This window comes from Octodon degus, unplaced genomic scaffold, assembly GCF_000260255.1.
Source record: "Octodon degus isolate 3935 unplaced genomic scaffold, OctDeg1.0 scaffold00093, whole genome shotgun sequence".
NCBI lineage: Eukaryota > Metazoa > Chordata > Mammalia > Rodentia > Octodontidae > Octodon > Octodon degus.
This window is the reverse complement of record NW_004524669.1, coordinates 9,405,819-9,429,239: the sequence shown is the minus strand read 5'-3', so window position 1 is coordinate 9,429,239 and position 23,421 is coordinate 9,405,819. Positions and strand designations below refer to the sequence as shown.

General features: G+C 39.5%; 1 protein-coding gene and 1 pseudogene across 1 annotated transcript in view; both read right to left on the bottom strand.

Moving 5' to 3' along the window:
- Nucleotides 1-23,421, bottom strand: part of Ccdc73 (coiled-coil domain containing 73) — a 151,131-nt gene that overhangs the window by 98,598 nt on the left and 29,112 nt on the right. Inside the window, 1 exon segment of the mRNA XM_012516147.1 lies at nt 21,892-21,963. Within this exon segment, the coding sequence (XP_012371601.1) occupies nt 21,892-21,963 (72 nt within the window).
- Nucleotides 3,701-11,816, bottom strand: LOC111818508 (annotated as a pseudogene).

The window sequence follows — 23,421 nt, the reverse complement described above, 5'->3', positions numbered from 1 at the left end:
AATATGACCAATAGGTCATGTCTGGTCAACTATTTGTTTCACTTTAGCCTATAAGCTAAAAGTTTTATACTTTTTAATGGATCAAAAAGGAAATTATTCAAAAGAAGACTCATATTTCAAGCCATGTGAAAATTAGATAAAATTTAAATTTTAGCATCCATAAACAAAGCTTTATTGGAATACAGATACATTCATTTAACATGCTTCCTCCAGCTTGAACCACTGGTGGAACATTCTTGACTGTCCCAACGGGCAGCACACATGGATCTAATCACTTTTATTCATCTTTATCTGTGGAGGACCATGTGGATGATTGCTTGAAAGAAACGTAATTATCTCTATTTTAGCTAAACCTAGCCCTATTTCTATGTATTGATAGGTACATAGCTGCCTAGGGCTTGTTCTGATCCCTTCCATTGACTTTAAGCAACGCAAATGATGTGTAGTCTTTGAAGCAAGGTGACAGGTCAGTGTTTTCATGACCCCCTAGCTACCAGAAAAACATGCATGAGCTGGGGTAGGAGGCAGGGTGCCCCATGGGCTGGGATGAGCCTCGGGATGGAGGCTATGACTTCCAGGGTATAAAAGATTACACATCAGAGCTGAAGCACAAAACATCACATACTACCTCAACTGTGTTATGTAGATGACTCTTTCCGCATATCCTTCTCTCTGCATATTGGAGAGGTGAATGCAGGCCTCCTACCTGGCCCAGCTCACAGCATTCACTACTTCCCACCATTCTCATATTCTCTCATCCTCAAGCCACTCCCCTCTCCACAAATTAATAAAATCTTGGTTCAGCCCTGTATCTCAGTTACTCTTCTCTTGTTCCTGGGACAAATACCTGACCCTCAAAATGAAGGAAGGAAGGTTTATTTAGCTCACAGCTACTGGAGGCTTCAGTCCACACTCAGCTAGTTCCAAGTCAGTGTGACACACAGCAGAGAGCAGCCTTTCATGGTGGTGGCAAAGAGCAGAGAGCAAAAGGGAGTGGCAGCGGCAACAGTGGCAACAGAGAGCAAGTCTTATCTGCCCCAAGCTGGGTGCAGCACTCACACCTATGATCCAAGTAGTGGATCATGAGTTAATCACAAACTCCAGAAGGCCACCCCATGACTGCAGGACGTTTGGGAGGAAAACTAGACACAAACCATAACACCCTGGGTTAGGACCTTTGTTTTGGTTAGCTATCATCATAGCTGGACTTAGAACCTGTTGGATCCCCATAATTTCAAAGATACATAGTGTTTTTATTCTCACTATGGGTTGCACCAGAAGTGGCAGGTTGGAATTAACTCAATAGAATTCCAGTAACTTTTCCATGGGATTACAAATATAAATTTCCTGAGCTACAGTGAAGACTGGGAAGGGCTCCTTATATTTTTCCTAATAAAATTAATTTAAAGCTACCCAATGGGGCAGAATGCACACAACACCAGTGTTTCAAGCCACCTAGAATCGAGATGTTCAAATCATGGCCTATTGTGAATGTGTTCATATTCCTCATGTCTTTCCCCCAGCAGTATAGTGTGGAGCAGGTGTGACAGAGCCCAGAGGCTCCCAAGTCTAGATGAGAGCCACAGGTGGGAATGCTCTGATTTGCAGCCTTTTGTTTTCCTACATATATTATATCCTCTTTACCAACCTAGAACCTTAAATGAGCAGACATATTCTTTCTTAGCCATGATTAGCTCCAAGGTTCTTATTCTGAATGTAGCCCTCTGCATTCTTGGCCACTCTATGAATGAATTCAAGTATCTGTGATGAAATGCATGATTTGGAGGCCTCCATTTTCTTAGTTTAATATGAGTGTTGTCAGCTGCTAGATTAGGAATCATCTAGAAGTCTAATAAAATCTCTTCTATAGTATTTTTCTATGCTTGCACATCCACATGTGTGGCTTCTGGAGTCTTAAATGCAGTTACACAGGCTCTGTGCTAGCAACTGAGCCTAAGTGGCCATCCAAGATGGAAAGACAGGGAACACTAGACATTACCAAGAGACACTCCCAAACAGCCTTGTGCACTTTTAGCACTCCTCAGAGAGCCGCACAGATCCTGAGTACTGCATGGTAACAGTACCAGAACCTTCTCCAGCTCAAGCTGAGGAAACATGGGGGCTGAGCACAGAACTGAGCTATCAGCACCAAGTTCTGAGAATTCTCAAGCCAGTCACTCAGTTTCTTGTCTTAGGATGGTTTGTCCAGTCAACATAAGACTATAAAAACTGACAGAGTGGTATCACCGTTTCAGGCAACTGCTGCAGATTTATCAGAGGCAAAAATTTACTTGTTTTTTTTTAAACACCTGACTCACCAAGTAACAGCTCAGTCTCAGAACTAGCTTCAAGACCCCTATGACATTCACTAGTCCTAAGTTCACACCGTAAGACTTTCCCAGCCCCAACCAATACCCTGCCTTAAAAGATCTGCCTAAAGCCATCTGAGCCTAGACCTGTAACTCTACTCCCGTTCTGGTGTGCCCCTTCTTAAACAAGCTCCCATGAAGTGTTCTCACTGCCATAAGTTCAAATAAACACAGCTGCTTTTTTTTTTTTTTTTTTTTTTGTGTGTGTGTGTGTGTGTGGAACCGGGGATTGAACTCAGGCCCTTGCACTTGCCAGTCAAGTGCTTATTCTACTGAGCTATCTCCCAGCCCCTTCACAGATGCTTTTTAACAGGTTATCTGGTGTTATTTTGGAAAACACAATGAGGTATTCAGAATTTGCAGTGCCAACAACATAGCAAGGTTTCTGTGTTTATACAAGTTATAAAGTAGTATAAAAATTTAGCTTTATTAAGTTGTTCGATAATAACAACAAGCTTGTCTTCTGTATGGTTAACCTAAGTTTGCAGACCAAAATTAGAGAAAAAGGAGGGCTGCAAGGAAAGCCATTTTGGCCCTAGCACTCCAAGGTCAATTAAGACTCAGGACATATACTTGAGAACTTATACTGTAACGCCATGTAGCTCGGTAGTGTCCCAAATTTTCTGATCAAGGAGATTATGGGGACAAAGAGGAAAGTGATCGATGATGTAGAGTGTGCTGAAGGAGAGTCACATGGACAGAAAACATCTCTCAGGCTTTCTCAGCGAGCACAATGGCCAAGCAATGGCTGTGACTCATCCACATGGCTGACACTGACAAAGGTTCTACAATCTGAGGTACAGGATCTCAGGATAAATTCTGAGGGGATTTCACTGACCTTATCACACCCAAAAGCTACAACTCTTGTTGCATAGTACCTGCTTTACCTTGGTCTTAACCATCCAGCAGAAAAGTATAAAAATGAAATATAAGAAGTAAAGCCATGCTGTTATGTTGAGCTGTGGGGGACTCAGTTCAACAATTTCTGACATTGCCAGTGAAGCAGAAGACCCAATACTATTATGGACTACTGGACTCTTTTAGAATATTTTGCTGAGTTTACACACTCATAATATTCAAATAACGGAACTTAACAAAAAAAAGGGTATACAGATGAATGTCCATTTTGTATCTGTGTATACAATGTGGTTAGGATAGATATATAGTTACGTGCTCTTAATGAATAGAGTGATTTGTTCTAATGGTGTTTGTAAATAGGATATCATGTCTGCATCTTATACAGTAATTAACCACTAGGAAGAATGTATGCAGTGTGTTAATTATTGAAACTGTCCTACCAATTTGATTTGAAACTGTCTCATTGCTATTTATCAATAAAAATTATGGCAAAAAAAGGGAATGTTGGCAAATGTTCCCCATGCCATGATGACATCATTACCCCTGTGGGAGCCATAGGAATTGAATTTTCATGGGATTAGGCCTCTGTTAGTTAAATAGTGAGCAGCAGGGCTGTTTCTTGCAATATTTCCAGCTGGAGAGATGTGATCAGTTGTTACTGAATCTTCCAAATTTAATAACACATAGGCATCCAGTATAAATTTGGGGTGCTGGAGGTCCAAAATCAGATTTTCAAAGAATGGTGATTTAATGTATATACATTTAGGATTCCACAAATAGGGCTTATCTGATGGGGCTTCTAAGGCATTCCAGCTTTCATTCATTATCTTCTGATAGACCTCCTTAAACATCCTTGGGATGACATATTGGTGTTCCACTGCCTGGATCTCACTCATCTCAAGTTGGCCAGATGTCTTTCAGAAATACTTGTTGTCCCTTTGCATTTATCCCAAATGGCTCTTTCTCAAAGTTAATCCTGATGGTCCCCATGATGGCACAGGCTATTACTAAGGGAGGAGATGCTAAATAGTTGGCCCAAGAGTTGGGGAGGACACGACTTTCAAAATTCCTATTCCCAGAGAGCACTCCAAGAGCTACTAGGTCTCCCTGAATGATGGCTTCCACTATACCTTTAGGTAAGGGCCCACTGCTGCCAATGCAGGTTATACGGCCATAGCCCAGCACATCAAACCCAAGCTGAGACAGGTAAGGTATTACTCCACTTTCTCATAGGTAGAAGGTGACCACGCTCCTTCTAGAAGACAGGCTGGTTTTGATATAAGGCTTCACATTCAAGCTTGCATCCACAGCTTTCTTTGCTAAAAATCCGGCTCCTAACATCACTGATGGATTACTGGTGTTCATGCAGCTGGCAATGGTAGCGATTACCACAGAACCATGAGCAAAGGTAAATTATCATTATTGTGGATTAAACATCTTATGGTCACTATGGTGTTCTGGTGCAATTTGGAATCCTTTAAATCCTTGCTTGGCTGCGAGGCAGCTCTCGAAGTCCTTTTTCATGTCAGACACAGAAACTTTGTCTTGAGGCCTTCTGTGTCCACTACAGCAAGGGACTACTGTCTTCAAATCATTCCACAACCTGGGTGAAGTCTGCATCTTGGGAGGGGTTGCTGAAATCTTGAAACATTCCTACAGCCGGAAAATACTTTTTTTATGTGCTTTACTTTGTTTTTATCTTGACCTGTCTGCACCAGGTACTTGATACTAACTTCATCAACTGGGAAAAAGGCAGCAGTTGCTCCATACTCTGGATGATTGCTGGTGATTGTAGCCCGGTCAGCAATGGACAGCTGGGCTATTTCTGGCCCAAAGAACTCAACAAATTTGCCCAGAACTCCAACCTGGCAGAGTTGCTTGTTGATGGTGGGCACAATGTTGGTTGATGTTACCATAGGCTGAAGTTTTCCTGTCAGCTGATAGCCAGTCACAGGGGGAAGCACCATGCTGACTGGCTGACCCAGTATTACAGCTTCTGCTTCAATTCCACCCATACCCCAACCAAAAACACCCTAACCATCAATCATAGTAGTGTGCAAATCTGGACCCACGAAGCTGCCTGGGTAATAATATTCATCCTGATGAAATACCACTCTTGCCAAGTACTCCAAATATACCTGATGGGTGACTCCTGAGCTACGGGAAATAATCCACATGTTGTGAAAAGCTTGGGACCCCCACTTTAAAAACTCAAATCATTCTATATTTCTCTCAAATTCTGGGTCTTGATTCTTCTGTAACCTGTCTACTCTTATGCTAAAATTGATCTGGATGGAACGATCAGTGACAAAATCAGCAGGACAGATGGGGTTTATTTTCTTGGGGTTGCCTCCTAACTTCTCCACTGCATCACACATTGCAGCAAGGTTAACCACAGCTGGCACACCTATAAAGTCTTGCAGAATGACATGGGTAGGTTTATGTTTTATTCCATAATTTTATTGAGAAATCAATAGCAATGAGACAGTTTCAAATTGAATTGGTAGGACAGTTACAATAATTAACACAGTGCATACTGCCTTCTTAGTGGTTATTTGTTGTACAAGATGCATATATAATATCCTATTTACAAACACTATGAGAACAAATACCTCTATTCCCTAAATTAAGAGAATGTAGCTATATATCTATCCTAACCTTGTTCAATACACAGATACAAAATGGTCATTCATATATATCCATTTTGTTTAGTTCCATCATTTAAATACTATAAGTGTGTGAACTCAGCAAAGTATTCCAAAATAGTCCAGTAGTCCATAATAGTATTGGGTCTTCCACTTCACTGGCAATGTCAGAAGCTATTGACCCAAGTCCCCTACAGCTCAACATAACAGCATGGCTTTATTTCTTGTACTTTGTTTTTATACTTTTCTGCTGGATGGTTAAGACCAAGATAAAGCAAGAACTCTGTAACAAGAATTGTAGCTTTTGGATCTGATAAGGTAAGTCAAATCTTCTCAGAATTTATCCTGAGACCTTCTACTTCACATTGTAGATCTTTTGTCAGTGTCAGCCATGTGGATGAGTCATGGCCATTGTTTGGCCAATTTGTTGTCTGTGAAAGCCCGAGAGAGTGTTTTCTCTCCATATGACTCTCCTTAGGCACACTCTACATCATCAATCACTTTCCTCTTTAGCTCCATAATCTCCTTGATCAGAAAATTTGGGACACAACCGAGTTATATGATGTTACAGTACAAGTTTTCATATGTCCTGAGTCCTAATTGAACTTGGAAGGCTAGGGCCAAAATGTTGGCTTTCCTTGCGGGATTCCTTTTTATCTAATTTTTGGTCTGAAAACTTAGGTTGTTAACCCTCCAGAAGAGAAGCTTATTGTTATTACCATATGACCTAGGCTGTCAAGCTTAACCTCACTATCTGTCTGAATATCAAACATCTTAGGCATAACATGGAACAGGTACTTTTCATCAAGTATTGACATGTTGTAAGTCCCTACAGAATATAACAAAAACATTGAAAAAATATATTTAAAAAATAGTAATAAAGAATTATATATGCTTACACATAAGTCCAGAAATCTAACCATATACAGCATTGTTGCAGGACAATCGTGCAATACTCCTTTTCCTGTCTCCTGTCTTCATTCACCACCCCTTTCTTTTAAAAAATCATCTACCCAAGAGACAGCACAGCAGCAACTGACATGTCAAGACAAGCAGCATGTATTCAGAAGACCAGAATGACAGGCACTCCAAGCATGAACCTATTACAAATTGCCATCTTCAGTGCAGTTGCTTAGTTCACAGGTCTCAGTGTATATAGTTAGTCAGGGTGAGAATCTTTCCAATTAACTGCTAGATTCAAAAATCTTCTGAAGATTCTCAGGATCATTGCCTTACCCATCTTCTACATATAACTGTATGTCTTGCCTCTGTCATGTTTCCTAGCTCTTCTCCTTGTTCTCTCTTCATTGTCTAGTCCTCAAGTTCTTGCTTTCCTTTTAATAGTATTATACCTTTCTATTTGTATTTCTTCTTTTGAGTTCTTATACTAGGGAGACTACATAATATTTACACATGTGTGTCGGGTTTTTTTCACTTATGAGTGTATCTTCAAGTGACATCCACTTCAATATAAAGGCTTCAAGTTTATCATTCTTTATAGCTGAGTAATACTCCATTGTATAAAAATACCACATCTTTTTCATCCATTCCTCAGGTGATGGGCAACTTGGTTGTTTCAAAGATTTGTCTATCACAATTTGTGCTGCTACAAACGTAGGCACACATATATCACTATGATATGATGTTTTCAGATCCTCCAGGATAATTCTCAGTAGATAAAAACCTGTTTTAAATGGGATTTCCAGTCCAAGTTTTCTAAGCAGTTTCCACGCTGATTTCCATAATGGTTGCACCAGTCTACATTCCCATCAGCAGTGGAGAAGGCTCCTTTTTCCCCACAGCCTTTCCAACATTTCTTGTTCATTCATTTCTTTATGAAAGCCATTCTTTCTGGGATGAGATGACAACTCAATGTTGTTTTAATTGGCATTTCATGGATGGCTAGTGATGTGGAGCATTTTTTCATGCATTTATTCCCTTCTTTAATTTCATCCTCTGAGAAGTGTTCATCTCGGATGCCAATTTCTGGACTGGGCCTTTAAATTATGGAACCCCTATGTTTTTTGGTTCTTTATAAATTCTAGAGAGCAAACCATTGTCTGAGTGCTTAGTAGTTAACATTTTTTCCAAATTAGTGGGTTCTCTTTCCACTTTGTTGGTAATTTCTTTTGACATATAAAAACTTCTCAATAAGAGAAGGTAACAGTTGTTAATTCTTTCAAGTGTTACCCGTACCATTTGATTCTTGTTCATGAAAACTTTGCCTAGTCCCATGTCTCCAAGAGCTTCTCCTAATATCTCTTCCAGGAGATTTAGTGTTTCTCTTTTAATGTTTAGATCTTTAATCCATTTTGATTTTAGATTAGTGTATGGTGATAGACCTGGGTCAAGTTTTAGTTTTTGGCACTTAGCCAATTTTTCCAGCACCATTTGGGAAAGAGGCTATCTTCCTTCCAATGTGTATGTTTCGCCCCTCTGTCAAAGAAAAGATAGCTGAGTGTGTTTGTAGAGGCATTGGCATCTTTTAATCTATTCCACTGGTCTTCAGGTGTATTTTCTTGCCAGTACCATGCTGATTTTATCACAGTAGCCATGTAGTATAATTTCTAGTCAGGAATTGTAATGCTTTTTGTTTTGTCTTTGTTGCCCAGGATTGCCTTTGCTATTCTAGGTCTTTTCTGGTTCCAAATAAATTTTAGGAATGATTTCTCTAGCTCTGTGAGGTATGTGGGTGGTAGTTTGATAGGGATTGCATTGAATTGGTATAGATATTTTGGGAGTATGGCCATCTTCACAATGTTGGTTCTTCCTATCCAGGAGCATGGGATAGCTTTCCATTTTCTGAAAACCTCTACAATCTCTTTTTTAGGAGTACTGTAATTTTCCTTGAAAAGATCTTTGACTTCTTTAGTTAGATTAATTCCAAGCTATTTCATTTTCCTCAGTGCTATTGTAAAAGGTATTGTTTCTATAATTTCCCTCTCAGTGAGTTTGTTATCTGTGTAGAGGAATGCTATTGACTTTTGGGTATTGACTTTCTATCCTGAAATGCTACTGAATTTCTGTATTAATTCTAGTAGTGTCTTAGTGGAGTTTTTTGGGTCTTCCAATAAAGTGTCATGTCATCTGCAAATAATGATAATTTAACTTCTTCTTTACCTATTCTTATCTCTTTCTCTTGTCTAATAGCTCTAGCTAATGATTCCAGAACTATATTGAACAGGAGTGCTAATAGAGGACATCTTTGTCTTGTACCAGATCTGAGAGTGAAAGATTTCAGTTTTTCCCCACTTAGAATTATGTTGGCCATTGGGTTTTCATAAATAGCTTTTACCGGATTAAAGTAGAGGCCATCTATTCCAATTTTCTGTAGGACTTTGAACATGAATGAGTGTTGGACTTTGTTAAAAGCCTTTTCTGCATCAATTGAGATGATTATGTGGTTTGTAGTTTTCGCTCTATTGATATATAATGTATTACATTTATAGATTTTCGAATATTGATCCTTTCTTGCACCTCTGGGATGAATCCTACCTGATCATGCTGTATGATCTTCTTCATGTTTTGCTGTATTCTATTTGATAGGATTTTTTCCACATAATTTTATTGAGAAACAAATAGCAATGAGACAGTTTCAAACCAAACTGGTAGGACAGTTTCAATAATTAACACATTGCATATATTCTTCCTAGTGGTTATTTGCTGTACAAGATGCAGACATGATATCCTTTTTACAAACACTGTTATTCTGATGGGTTTTCCTTTGAATGTGGTCTGTTTCTGTTCTCTAGTGGCTTTCAGTATATTATTCTTGTGCTGGATTTCTGGGATCGTGACTATTATGTGTCTCAGTGTGTTTTTAAATGGGTTGAGGTTCCTTGGCATTCTGTATGCTTCCGTTACCTGAATGTCAGATTGCTTCCTCATGTTTGAGAAGTTTTCTGCTGTTACTTCTGCCCATATATTTTAATGTCATTTGTATTGACTCCTTCTTTCTCATTGATACCTATTAGTCTCACAATGTCCATCTTTGCATTGTCTTGTAATTGATGAATTATTTTTCCTGCATCCTAGTTGTTTTTAAATTATCTTCTTTTACCTTTTCACTAGCTGCACCAGCATCAAGATCTGAAACTCTATCCTCACTTTCACTCAAACAGTTGTTCAGGCTTGTGAGAGAGATTTTACATTCCTCTATATCTGACTCTGCTTCATGTCATCTATTTCTTTCCTGTATTGCTCATTCAAGGAATCTGTCATTTTTCTAATCTCCTCTATTTGTTTATCAATGTTTTCTTTAGAAGCATTTATTAATTCTTTTCTGCAGAGTTTTTTTCAGATTGGGTTTCCTCCATATGTTTCTGTATTTAATTCTTTACTTTAGATGCTATGAGTTCAGAGAATTATTTTTTTATTTCAGAAAATAATTCCACTCTGAGTTCCTCTATAACTTTCTGCTGTTGTTTATTTACTTTTGATGCTGTTAATTCATATATTTCAGCTGAGGTAGTGTCCTCTGCACTTGTTCTGGGTGGGCATTTGGTTTCCTCCATATGTTTTTGCATTTGATTCTTTACTGCAGATGCTATTAGTTCAGGGATTTCTTTTTTTATTTCCAATCTGAGTTCGTCTATACTTTTCTGCAGTTGTTTATTTCAGAAGCTGTTGATATTCACTGATTTCAGCTGTGTGATTCCCAATTTCTTCTGTGTTAATGTCCTCTGCACTTGTTGTGGGTGAGCTTGGGTCTCAGATTGCATTTTGCTCCTTCTTGTTGTCATTTTGCATAGCACTATCTTCTGGCTTTTGTTGTAGAGCTTTGGTGCAGTTATAACCTTAGCCCCTACTGAAATTTAGATGCGGATCTACAAAGTTGGAATTTATTATCTTTTCCTGGCTTGGGTCTGGTTGCTGTGCTCAGCTCCTTCCTGCTGCAGCCCTTGGGAGTGAACCTGTTGTGCCCCTCTGGCAAGATGTTGTGCTCTTGGACTAGCTGGGTGGCTGTGACCCCTAATCTCTGCAGGGACTGCAGCTTCAGAGTTTTACCCCAGGACTGTATGCCAGACCTGAGCTGAGTCTGAAGGTTAGAAGGTGGAGTAGGCAGGAAAGGAAGCTCTTCCACACACTCACCAGGCCTGGGCTAGGGGTAGATCTGGGGGACCCAAGAACATGGCAGTTCTCAGTAGGTGGGTGTAGGGGAGCTGTGGAGTGTTGTTGGGGGGTTACCAGGGGGTGTAAGAGGGTCTAACCCACACTGCGCCTGGGCTTGGACCAGAGCGGTCCTGCAGGCACAACGTAGCCGGAAGCTCTCCCACACTCACTGGGCCTGGGATAGGGCTGGATCTGGGGATCCCGAGAACATGGCAGAAGTTTTCACTCACTGGGCAGGAGCGGGGGAGGACTGCAGAGTGGTGGTGGGGTCCCAAGGGGGTGGAAGAGGGTCTCACCTATGCTTCACTTGGGCTTGGACCAGACAGGTCCCGCTGGCGCAGGGTAGCCGCAAGCTCTCCCACACACTCATTGGGCCTGGGCTAGGACTGGATCTGGGGGTCCTGAGAACACAGCAGAAGTTGGCAGGTGTGTGGGGGGGCACTGTGGAGTGGTGGTGGAGGTCCCAAGGCGGTGGAAAAGGGTCTCACCCACGCTGTGCCTGAGCTTGAACCAGACAGGTCCTGCTGGCACAGGGTAGCCAGAAGCTCTCCCACACACTTACCGGGCCTGGGCTAGGCCTGGATCTATGGGTAGGTTTAAATGGCACTTATATATTCTTATGCTGCATGATATTCCAATTTAGGATATTTTCAATGTCATTTTTCTTGAACAAAAACTCATCACAGTTGTGAATGGTGGCCTCTAGGAGAACTCAGATAGACTATAGTAAGTGCCTATATATTGAATTCTCCAATTGTTTTAAATTAAGGAATTTCTTTCCTGGCTGTGCAAGATCCAAGGGCTCAGCCAGGTGTTCAAATGGGTTCTTCATAATTTTCAATTGGTCACATGTTCGGCAGAGTGCACAGTGGGGCTCCCTAGACCTAAGCTCTCATTTGAATCCTCAGTCTCATCCGTTTGCTTGACACTCCTGTTTCAATATTGCCAAATGAGAAGGAGATGGGCCATCATACAAGCTTTCACTTCTTAGCTGGAGTGAGCATTGAGGGGAAGGTATGAGAAGGCACCACTATTGTAGGCAGCCGAGTTAAATAAAAATATTATAGGTAGTCAGATAGGGCTAGGTGCTTAAAGGAGCCAGTGCAGAAGGAGATACCATGCAACAGTGGGGGACACAGGAACCTCTGCTGTGGGTCAGACAGTCTTCAAAACAAACGATAAAGCAACTGTACCCACATATTTTCTAAGGATAAACATCAGGGATTGATATTCTAATAGTATTCTTTCTTTGAAATAAAAATTTTAAAAATGTGTAAAGTAAAAAAAGGACAAGAAAAAATATTAAAGTTTATTGAAAGTAAGCATTACTGTATAATTATTTGACCAGTTTTGCATATCTATATCTATTAATGTGCACAACAGATTTGATGATGAAAATAAGTAATATAACAACCATTGTTAATTATTTATTCTTGCTTTGAAATTCTGTATTATTTGTACTGTTGCTTGTTACTTTGCTTTTGCCTTTGTTTCTGCTATTTGTTTTTACTGTTTTAAAAAAATAGGTCTTGAGACCCAGCGCAGGCCCAGCATGTGAGTGAGACCCTCCGCTCTGCTGCACATGTCAGACCCCTTGGGACTCAGCCCAGGCCCAGCGTGTTGAGAGAACTTCCACTCCACTGCACCCTCAGGACACCTCCAGACATGGCTCAGGCCCAATGTGTGAGTGAGACCTTCTGCTGTATTCTGAGAACCCCTCCACACTCAGCCCAGGCCCGGCATATAGGCCTGCTGTGAAACTGTGCAGCTGAAGCCTCTGCAGAGAGACTAGGGGCCAGAACCACCCAGTTAATCCAGGAGCAGAATATCTTGCCAGAGGTGCACAGTGGTTTCACTTCCAAGGGCTACAGCAGGAAGAAGCTAAGCACAGCAGCCAGATCCACACCAGGTACATCACTTCAAACTTCGTAGATCTGGACCTGGTAAGCTGAGACATTGCTAGACAGCATCTTCCCTCTTTTTCTCTTGACCAAGAAATGGGGCAAAAGGTAACCAGGGTGAATTAGTCTGCCTGGAAGACCCCAGATACATCAAGGGGAGGTGTTCAGAAATAACTTAGGGGAATTAACTTAAACACAAATTCCCAATTTAACATCCACTTAGCCACACACACATAATGCTTGCTCTTACTGTCTAAAATACAAACCCACTAGTTATAAAAGCATGTCAACTGCTAAATATCACTACACATTATTAGTGTTCCTAACTGTAGTTCTGTAAATACAAAGCTATAACTGTTTTAACCATTTAATCTCTCTTGTGTAAGAATTTTGGTAGGTGCTAAGGTTATAACTGCACCAAAGCTCTACACCAAAGGAGGATAGTGCTATACAAAATGACAAGGAGAAGGAGCAAAATGCAATTTTCAGGCTCAGAGGCTACCCAGATCACACGCAGGACACACTAGTATAGAAGAAATTGGGAAGCTTACAGATGAAATCTCTGAATTAATAGCATCTGAAGTAAAGAAAAAAAACTGCAGAAAGGTATGGAGGAAATCAGATCAGAAATAACCTCTGAAATAAAAAAAGAAATGTGTGAATTCACAGTATCTTAAGTAAAAAATCAACTGCACAAAGGTATACAGGAAATCACATCAGAAATAATCTCTGACTAAAAAAAAGAAAGGATAACTATAATGAAAGAATTAATAGCTGCTTCTGAAGAAGACTGAAAAAAATAAAGGACAATAGAAAAATGAAGGAATCCTTGAATGAACAATATAGCAAAAAAAAAAAAAATAGATCACATGAAGCAGATTCAAAGAGATATAAGGAAGTTAAATTTTCAATAACAAGCTTGCAAAACCATTGGAATGAAAATGAAGATAGAGTTTCAGGACTTGAAGACAACATCACAGCTAGTGAAAAGGTAAGAAAAGATCTCTTAAAAACAACTAGGATGCAGGAAAAAATAATTGAACATTTGCAAGATGATACAAAGATGAACAACATGAGACTAATAGGCATCAATGAGAAAGGAGTCAATACAAATGATATAAAAAGAATATGGGCAGAAGTAATAGCAGAAAACTTCCCAAATATGGGGAAACAATCTGACATTCAGATAACCAAAGCATACAGAACTCCAAATAACATCAACTCAATTAAAAACACACCAAGATATATAATGATCAAGATCCTAGAAATCCAGCACAGGAAAAATATACTAAAAGCTACTAGAAAAAAGAAACAGATCACATTTAAAGGAAAACCCATCAGAATAACAGCAGATTTCTCTTCACAAACCATGAAGACAAGAAGAACATGGAGCAGAATACTTCAAATCATCTATCAAAACAAATTCCAGCCCAGACTACTATACCCTGCAAAACTTTCTTTGAAGTTTGATGGAGAAGTGAAACACTTCCATGACAAAGTACAACTAAAGAATTTCACGATGACAAAGCCAACCCTACACAGACTACTAAAAGATATTCTAGAGTGGGACCAAAATGACAGAACTCCACGAATGACAATGGAAAGTACCCACCAAATAGTACAATTAAACACAGGAGAAAAAGTGGTAAAAAAAAAAAAAAACAGCAGGTAAACAACATGCCAATCATGAATCAATACATCTCAATTATAACCATCAATGTAAATGGACTCAATTTACCACTTAAAAGAAATAGACTGGCACAGTCGATCAGGAAGCAAAATCCAACAATACGCTACCTAGAAGAAACACATGTAATTCAAAAAGAAATACACAGGCTGAAAGTCAAAGGATGGAAAACAATACTACACACACCAGTACCTCAGAAAAAGCATGGGTAGCAATCCTGTTCACAGACAGTCTGAACTTCAAACCAAGAATGATCAAATGAAATAAAGAAGGCCACTCCATACTGCTTAGGGGAGAAATACAAGAGGAAGAGGTAACACTCATAAATATGTATGCACCAAACAAGGGTGCACCCAACTATATAAGACAAACTTAATGGACATGAAAAATCTAATATCCAATATCACAGTCCTAACAGGGGACCTTAACAACCCCTTATCCCAAAAAGATAGGTCAAGCAGACAAAAAATTAGTAAAGAAGCAGCAGAACTGAAACAGCACTTGGAATAGAATTAGTGAACATATACAGAGTGTTCCACCTACCTACAGCTGAATACACACTTTTTTTAGTTGCCCATGGGACATTTTCTTTTTTGTTTTTTTCTTCTGTATTTTTAGGGAAGGACATACAGGGTTTTTGGGGTTTCACTACTAGATCGGACTCATAGTGATTCTGTTTATGGCCTCCCAAATGCTGGGATTATAGGAAAGTGCCACCAGACCAAGTCTCATTTGCCTTCTTAGCATGTATCGGGGGCAGGGCTGGCACAGCAGGCCTTAGGATAAAACCCCCGGCTCCAGTACCTGCTTGCAGGTGCTTTAATCCACTGAGCTATTTGGCCTGCCCAGCATTTTCTAAAATAGACCACCTACTAGTCCATAGGTCATTCTTAAATCTGTGCAAGAAAGCAGAGATTACCCCATGCATATTATCTGACCACAGTGCAATGAAACTGGAAAAAAATGAAGCAAGAATCAACAAAAACCCCATAAATACATGGAAATTAAACAATACCCTCCTCAGCAACCAATGTATTACAGATGTAATTAAAGAGGAAATTAAACAATACCTACAATTCAATGAAAATTCAAGCACAGTTTATCTGAACACATGGAATGCAATGAAAGCAGTTCTTAGAGGGAAATTTATAGCTGTGAACTCACACAGTAGCAAAACATTATGGGAAAAAATAAATACCCTAATGCTGCATCTCAAACATCTACAAAAGGAAGAGCAAACCAAACCCAAAGCCCAAAGACAGGAGGAAATTATAAAGATTGGAGCAGAATTAATTCAATTGAGATGAAGAAAACAATTCAAAGAATTAATGTGTCAAAAAGCTGGTTCTTTGAAAGATTAAATAAAATCGATAAGCCCATAGCTAACCTCATCAACAAGAAGAAAGAAAAAACTCAAATACAAGGTATAAGAAATGAAAAGGGCAAAATTACCACAGACCCAGTAGAAATTCCAAAGATCATCAATAGCTACTTTGGGAATCTTTACTCTCACAGAATAGAAGACACAGAAGAAATGGACAGATTCCTAGGAAGGTACAAATTACCAAAACTGAATCAAAAAGATATAAGAACTTTCAATAATCCAGTAACAGACAATGAAATTCAAAATGTAATAAAAATCCTACTGGCAAAGAAGAGTTCAGGTTCTGATTGATTCACAGCTGAGTTCTACAAGAAATTTATAGAAGATATAATCCCAAAACTCTTCAAACTTTTCAATGAAGTTGAAAAGAAAACAATTCTCCCAAAATCATTCCTGGAGGTAAGTATTATACTGATAACAAAGCCAGAGAAAGATGCAACTAAGAAGGAGAACGAAAGGCCAATCTCCCTCATTAACACAGATGCAAAAATCCTCAGTGAAATCCTAGCAAATAGAATACAGCAAATCATCAAGAAGATTATACACCATGGCCAGGTAGGATCCATCCCAGGGATGCAAGGATGGTTCAATATACACAAATCTATAAATGTAATACACTATATCAATAGAGCCATATCCAAAGACACAAGATCATCTCAATTGATGTAGAAAAGGCTTTTGACAAATTCCAACACTCACTGCCATTCGAAGTCCTACACAAAATTGGAATAGGCCTCTACCTCAATCTGATAAAAGCCATCTGTGACAACCCAATGGCTAACATAATTCTAAATGGGGAAAAACTGAAATCTTTTACTCTCAGATCTGGTACAAGACAACGATGTCCTCTATCACCCCTCCTATTCAATATAGTTCTGGAATCAGAGCCAATAGATGAGAGAAATAAAAGGAATAAAAATAGGTAAAGGAGAAGTTAAACTGTCATTATTTGCAGATGACATGATATTCTATTTGGAGGACCCAAAAAACTCCACCAACAAACTACTAGAATTAATACAAAAATTCAGTAGCATAGCAGGATACAAAATCAATACTCAAAATTCAATAGCATTCCTCTACACAAATAACAAACACACTGATAGGAATATTAGAGAAACAATACCTTTTACAATAGCACCATGGAAAATGAAATACTTAGGAATTAATATAACTAAAGAAGTAAACGATCTATTCAATGAAAATTACAGTACTCTCAAAGAGATTGTAGAGGATTTCAGAAAGTGGAAAGATATTCCCTGCTCCTGGATAGAAAGAGCCAACATTGTGAAGATGGCCATCCACCCACATTTGTTATACAAATTTAATGCAATCCCTATCTCCACCAAGATACCTCACAGAACTAGAGAAATCATTCCTAAAGTTTATTTGGAACCATAAAAACCTAGAATAGCAAAGGCAATCCTGGGCAACAAAGACAAGCCAGGAGGTATTACCTTCCTGACTTGAAATTATACTACAAAGCTACTGTGATAAAATCAGCCTGGTACTGGCAAAAAAAAAAAAAAAAAAAAATAGACCTGAGGATCAATGGAATAGATTAGAGGATACAGAAGCAACGACAAATACACTCAGCTAACTATCTTTGACAAAGAGGCAAAACATGCTTACTGGAACAAAGATAGCCTCTTCAAGAAACGCTGCTGGAAAAACTGGCTCTCTACGTGCCTGTCTTAGTTACTTTTCTTTCGTTGCTTGGACAAATACCTGACACTCAAGCTTAGGGAAGGAAAAGGTTATTTAGGTCAAAGTTACTGGAGGTTTCATAGTTTAAAGCAGCCTGAATTACATAGCAAGACCTTGAGACACTGCCATCCCACACTACAGGGTCTGGAAGAGAGGCTGGGGTGTCACTGTATCCAGGATGATCTGCTCCATACCTCAGGCCACCAGCCCTGGGGGACCTGGGGGGAAAGTGGGGGTGCATGCTGTCAGTTTACTGGTCCATGCCTCTCTGGACTCGCACCTCAAGCCCCACCCTGGTCCTCTGGCTCCATCCCTTGAGCTACACGCTGCTCCTACAGCCATATCTGCCCCATAATTTGCATGACGCTTTGGGGTGACAACTAGACACAAAACTTAACATTCCCTCCCTGGACCCCCAAAGTCTCATGCACATCCCTTTGTCCAAAAAGCATTTTAGTTCATCTCTAAGAGTTGCTAAATTCCCAACAGTTTCAGCATTGCTGAAAAGTCCAAGTCCAAAGTCTCCTCCAAGATCCAAGGCAAACTCCCAACTGTGAGCCCTTACACAAATGAACAGTTAAATATATCCAACATTCAAAGGCAAAAGATAGGGGCCGGAGAGATAGCTCAGTAGAATAAGCGCTTGCCTGGCAAGCGCAAGGGCCTGAGTTCAATCCCCGGTTCTAAAAAAAAAAAAAAAAACAACAAAACAAAACAAAACAAAACAAAACAAAACAAAAAAAAAACCAAAGGCAAAAGATAAACGCTGCCATTTCAGAAGGTATACACAGAAGGATACAAACCATCGGGGCCAACACAAGTCCAAAATGCAACAGGGCAAACATTAAGTCCTATAGGTTCATGTGGAACATCTGAAGCAATCTGTGGCAAATTGTGAGCTCCATACGGCTCTGCTCCGAGGGCACTTCTCGTGGTTGTTCCCACGGCTTCTCTCCTAGGCTGGCTTTGCTCCCACTTTGCAGTTTCCCTTAGATGATCCACATTCCTGGATTTTCCAGATTTCTGGGGTTTCCACGGAATAGGCTTCTCATTCACAGCTTCACACACTGCCCTCTCAAGGGCACACTGCCTGGCCTCCCAGGCCTTCTTCTAAAATCTGGGTGAAAGCCTTTTTAACTTCAGAATTCCTGCATTCTGCATGCACTCAAAACAGCGCCATGTGGATGATGCCAAGGTCTGCTGCCAGCTGGAGCAATAGCCAGGCTTTGGTGTAGAGGTTGAGTGCCTGGATTGCTGAGCACTCTGTTTCCGAGAAACAAATTCTCTATGCTGGTGCCATTCTGTAATCTGGTGTGGCCACAGCCTCCATTGTGGAACCTGGTGTGGCTGATGCTTCCATTCTGGAACATGGGGCTCTGTAGCTTTCACCTCAAAGCAAGGTCCCTTATGTTTGGGGTTCTCAGGCTGCAAAGGGTGAGAACATGCCACCTCCTGTGATGCTTCAGGCCATCCTTTCCATTCTCTTGTTTCTTCTTGGCAATGGAGATCCTCTCAGCTCTATTTTTGCATTCCACAGCTTTATTGGAGCTTCCTTTCTGGCCAGACTCACAACATTTTATATCATCCTGCTGAACTCTTTGCACTTGATTCTCATCATAAATCTGACTGAAAGCCCCCAATAACAAGCATGCCACTGCCCCAATATTTGACTGCTTTGAGATTTCCTTTGAAAGATCAATCAGTCCTCCATGTTTAATCTCAGTCTCAGGCAAAGTGTCTGGACAGGGGCAAAATTCAGACAAATGTTCTGCCAAGTCAAAACACAAATGATCTGGAGTTGAACAACCAATGCAGTTCTTCTTCCCAGCTGAAACTTCCCCAGCCTGGTCTTTACAGGCAGGTTTTCTATCAGTCTTCTGGTCTGAGCTCTGTCTAGAATCTTCTCTACAGAACAGCCAAAGCTTTCACAGAGAGCAAATTGGTCAGGCAATGGTCATGGCTCATCTACATGGCTGACACTAACAAAAGATCTACAAACTGCTGCACATGCTTTCAGGGTAAATTCTGAAGGGATTTGACTGACCTTGTCAGATACAAAAGTTACATTTTTTGTTATATAGGTCTTGCTTTATCTTGGTCTTAACCATCCAGCAGAAAAGTATAAAAACGAGGTATAAAAAGTAAAGCCATATTAATATGCTGAGTTGTAAAAGGCTCAAGTCAACAACTTCTGACATTGCCAGTTCTGTGGATAACCCACTATTATTATAGACTACTGGACTATATTGGATAATTTTGCCGAATTCACGCACCTACAATATTTAAATGGCAATGGAATACCCATCTCAGACAAAACCACACAAAAAAGAGGGATATAAATGAAGGTCCATTTTGTAGTGGAAAAAATATATATATATACAAAATAGGATAGATATACAGCTGCTTTCTCTTAGTTGAATGAAAGAAAGATTTATACTAAGTGTTTAGACAACATATCATGTCTGGACTCAGGTCAATAATTTCCGACATTGCCAGTTAAACAGAAGACCCAATGCTATTATGGGCTACTGGACTCTTTTAGAATATTTTGCTGAGTTTACACACCTATAATATTCAACAACGGAACTTAAAAAAAATTGGGGTATAACTATGAATGTCCATTTTGTATCTGTGTATTCAAAGTGGATGGGATAGATATATAGTTGCATTCTCTTAATGAATAGAATGATTTTTTCTAATGGTGTTTGTAAGTAGGATCACAAGTCTGCGTCTTGTACAGCAATTAACCACTGAGAAGAATGTATGCAGTGTATTATTTGTTGAAACTGTACTTTCGATTTGATTTGAAACTGTCTCATTGCTATATGTTTATCAATAAAACTTTGAAAAGAAAAATAAATAAATAAAAAAAAGATATCATGTCTGCATCTTGTACTATGAATAACTACTATGAAGACAGTATATAATGTATTAATTATTGTAACTGTCCTACAAACCTGTTTTGAAACTGTCTCACTGCTATTTCTTTCTCAATAAAGTTAATGAAAAAATTTAAAATATGAACAAGAGCAACAAAAAAGAATAAAAAATAGGTCTCTAGCACCTTGAGAAAGCCAGGAAGAGTCACTAACCCAACCGCCCCGCAGGAAGAGCCCCTGTTCTGTATTCATGCCCTCTTGCGAAGCAACTTGCTTCCCCATTTGATCCCAATTTAATCAATTTTACCCAAGCAATCATACTTGTAACCTTATTGGTTCACAATAGTTTTGTCCCACCTCATACCCACATTGCGAGTTCCTACTTTTCTCCACTTTGGACCCACCTCACTTCGTGGTTTAGCTCTATAAAATTCCTAGAAAAGGCAGGGCCCTTGACAACCCACTCAGGACCCCTTCTCTCTCTCAGACAGAAGCTTTCTTTCCCTCAATAAATATATTCTTCTCTTAATGTCCCATGTTCCTAAAATTCATTCTTCAATTTTAGAGAATACAAACTCTACAAGACATCTAACGGGTTGGGAGTTTCTTTCCCCTGCATCACCATCAAAAGTGCTTCAATGCAGACAAAGCTACACAGAAAATCAGAGCTGGAATATACTGTCACTCTGGTTACATTATGTAATGATACTCTAGGAATATACATTACTAATTTGAGTCTTCACTCTTTATGAGATGCCCTCATTCCCATAATACATAGTGTATTTCTTGGATGTAAATTAACACAGACATTTTCAGAGTTATCCTCAGTTCTACAATATCAGGATGTCTAAACAACATTTTTATTCCCAGTTTTCTGTAAGCCTAAATATCATGAACAGTTTTAGCTGAAATTTTCTTGGGGCCTTGTTTCAGATAAGGCACGGATGTCCAACAACTGTAGGAAATTTAAAACAAGACACAGTGTTGCATGCCCATAGTCCCAACTACTTGGGAGGTTAAAGCAGGAAGATCCCAAGTTTGAGGCCAATGTGGGCAATTTAGTGAGACCCTGTTGCAAAATAAAAAGGGATGAGGGTATAGTATTGTGGAAGACAGACCCACCAGAATCAATTCCAGTACTGCCAAAATAAATTTCTAGTAAGGATTTTAATGTATTTTTATTTTTATTTATTTATTTATTTATTTATTTATTTTTATTGGGTGGAACTGAGGATTGAACTCAGGCCCTTGTGCTTGCCAGGGAAGCACTTATTCCACTGAGCCATCTCCCCGGCCCCAATGTATTTTTAATAGATGTTTAGAACATTAATTTGAGCAGGGAGAATACTTACCTTTTGCCATTTAAGTTCTTGTGATTCTACAATAATTTTACCAATCTGCTCTTCATATTGAGTTTCTGCTTCCTAAATCAAAAAGAAAAAGAAAAATACTATGAAAATTACAACTTTGAGACATTCTAGTTCAGCTCTTTCTAGGAAATAGAAGAAACAGTATGGTTCCCGGAAAGCCCAGACCTTGGATGCACTGCCCAAAGACTTTAAATCCACTATTTTAAATATGTTCACATAACTAAGAGAAACCATGCACAAAATACTGCAGTCATTAAAAAAGTAGTAAGAGAATGCTAACCACAAAACAAGTTTATGTTCTCAATTTGACAGAAAAGGTCCAAGCCTTTAAAAACCACAAGCTACCAGCACTCAACAAAGATGATATAAACAATTTATCCATGTCACCATTAAAAGAATTGAACTTTTAATTTCAACATTCAAAAAGAAATCTCCACACTAAGACTGTTTCACTGGAGAATTTAGTCAAACATTTAAATGATAAAATTATATAATTTGACACAGAAAAGTCATTTGACAAAATCCAATCCTTATTAATGAGTTTAAAAACAACCTCTCTGCAAGTTAGGAATAGAAGAAATTACTTTTGCTTTTGTAAAAGAGCATTTATAAAAATCCCACAAGTAACCTGAGTTATAGTTAATGGAGAAAAACAACAGACTTTTGCTTTGAGATCAGGAACAACGAGGGGACATCTGCTCTCATTGCTCTTACTGTACACAGCGCTGCAAGTCTGACCACTATGGGAAGGCGTGAAAACAAATACACAGGCCAGAAGGAAGAAATGAAGCTATTTTCCAATGGCATGAGTGCACATGGGGAAAATCCTAAAACACCTATATAAAGTCTCCCAGAATACTGAGCGCGGCAGTCACACTGAAGCAGAGTGCTAAGACCAGGTCTGGTGCCTGATTTCCTAACTTCATGTGGCTGCAGTCTTTCAACACAACCAGGTAAAGTGTGTTTTCTCCCTGTTATGTGTCTGTGTGTCCTCCCAAAGCCTCATGCAGTCATGGGGCAGAGCTTTCCAGTGGTGGCCAAACCTAGAGGCTGTGACTGATTCATGGTCCAGTGCTGAGATTAAGGGTGTGAGTGCTACTTCCACCTGCATACAGTGTAAGGGACAGAGAGGGACTTGTTCCAACCCTCCTTGTTGCTTTTCCTGTCTTCCTCTGCCATGAACTGCTGCCCCTGTGCCACGCTGCCTTGGAGCCAAGTGACTAGACTGAAACCTCTATAAATGCTAAGCTAAATAGAGCTTTTCCCCTTTAACCTTGAGCATTGGGTATTTTGTCTCAGCAATGAGAAGAGTAACTAAGATGCTCCCCATCTGACTCTGGTGGTCAGTGCCTGGGCAGCAACCCCTTTACCCCGTGCAAGACCAACATATGAGCAAAGTATTCTGTGACAAGACAGCCCGAGGCAATGAAGAACTTTTCCTTTTTTTCTTTTTTGATGTTTTGAGCTACTAATTAATTAAATTATATTAATTTATTTTAGAAACTTCTTTTA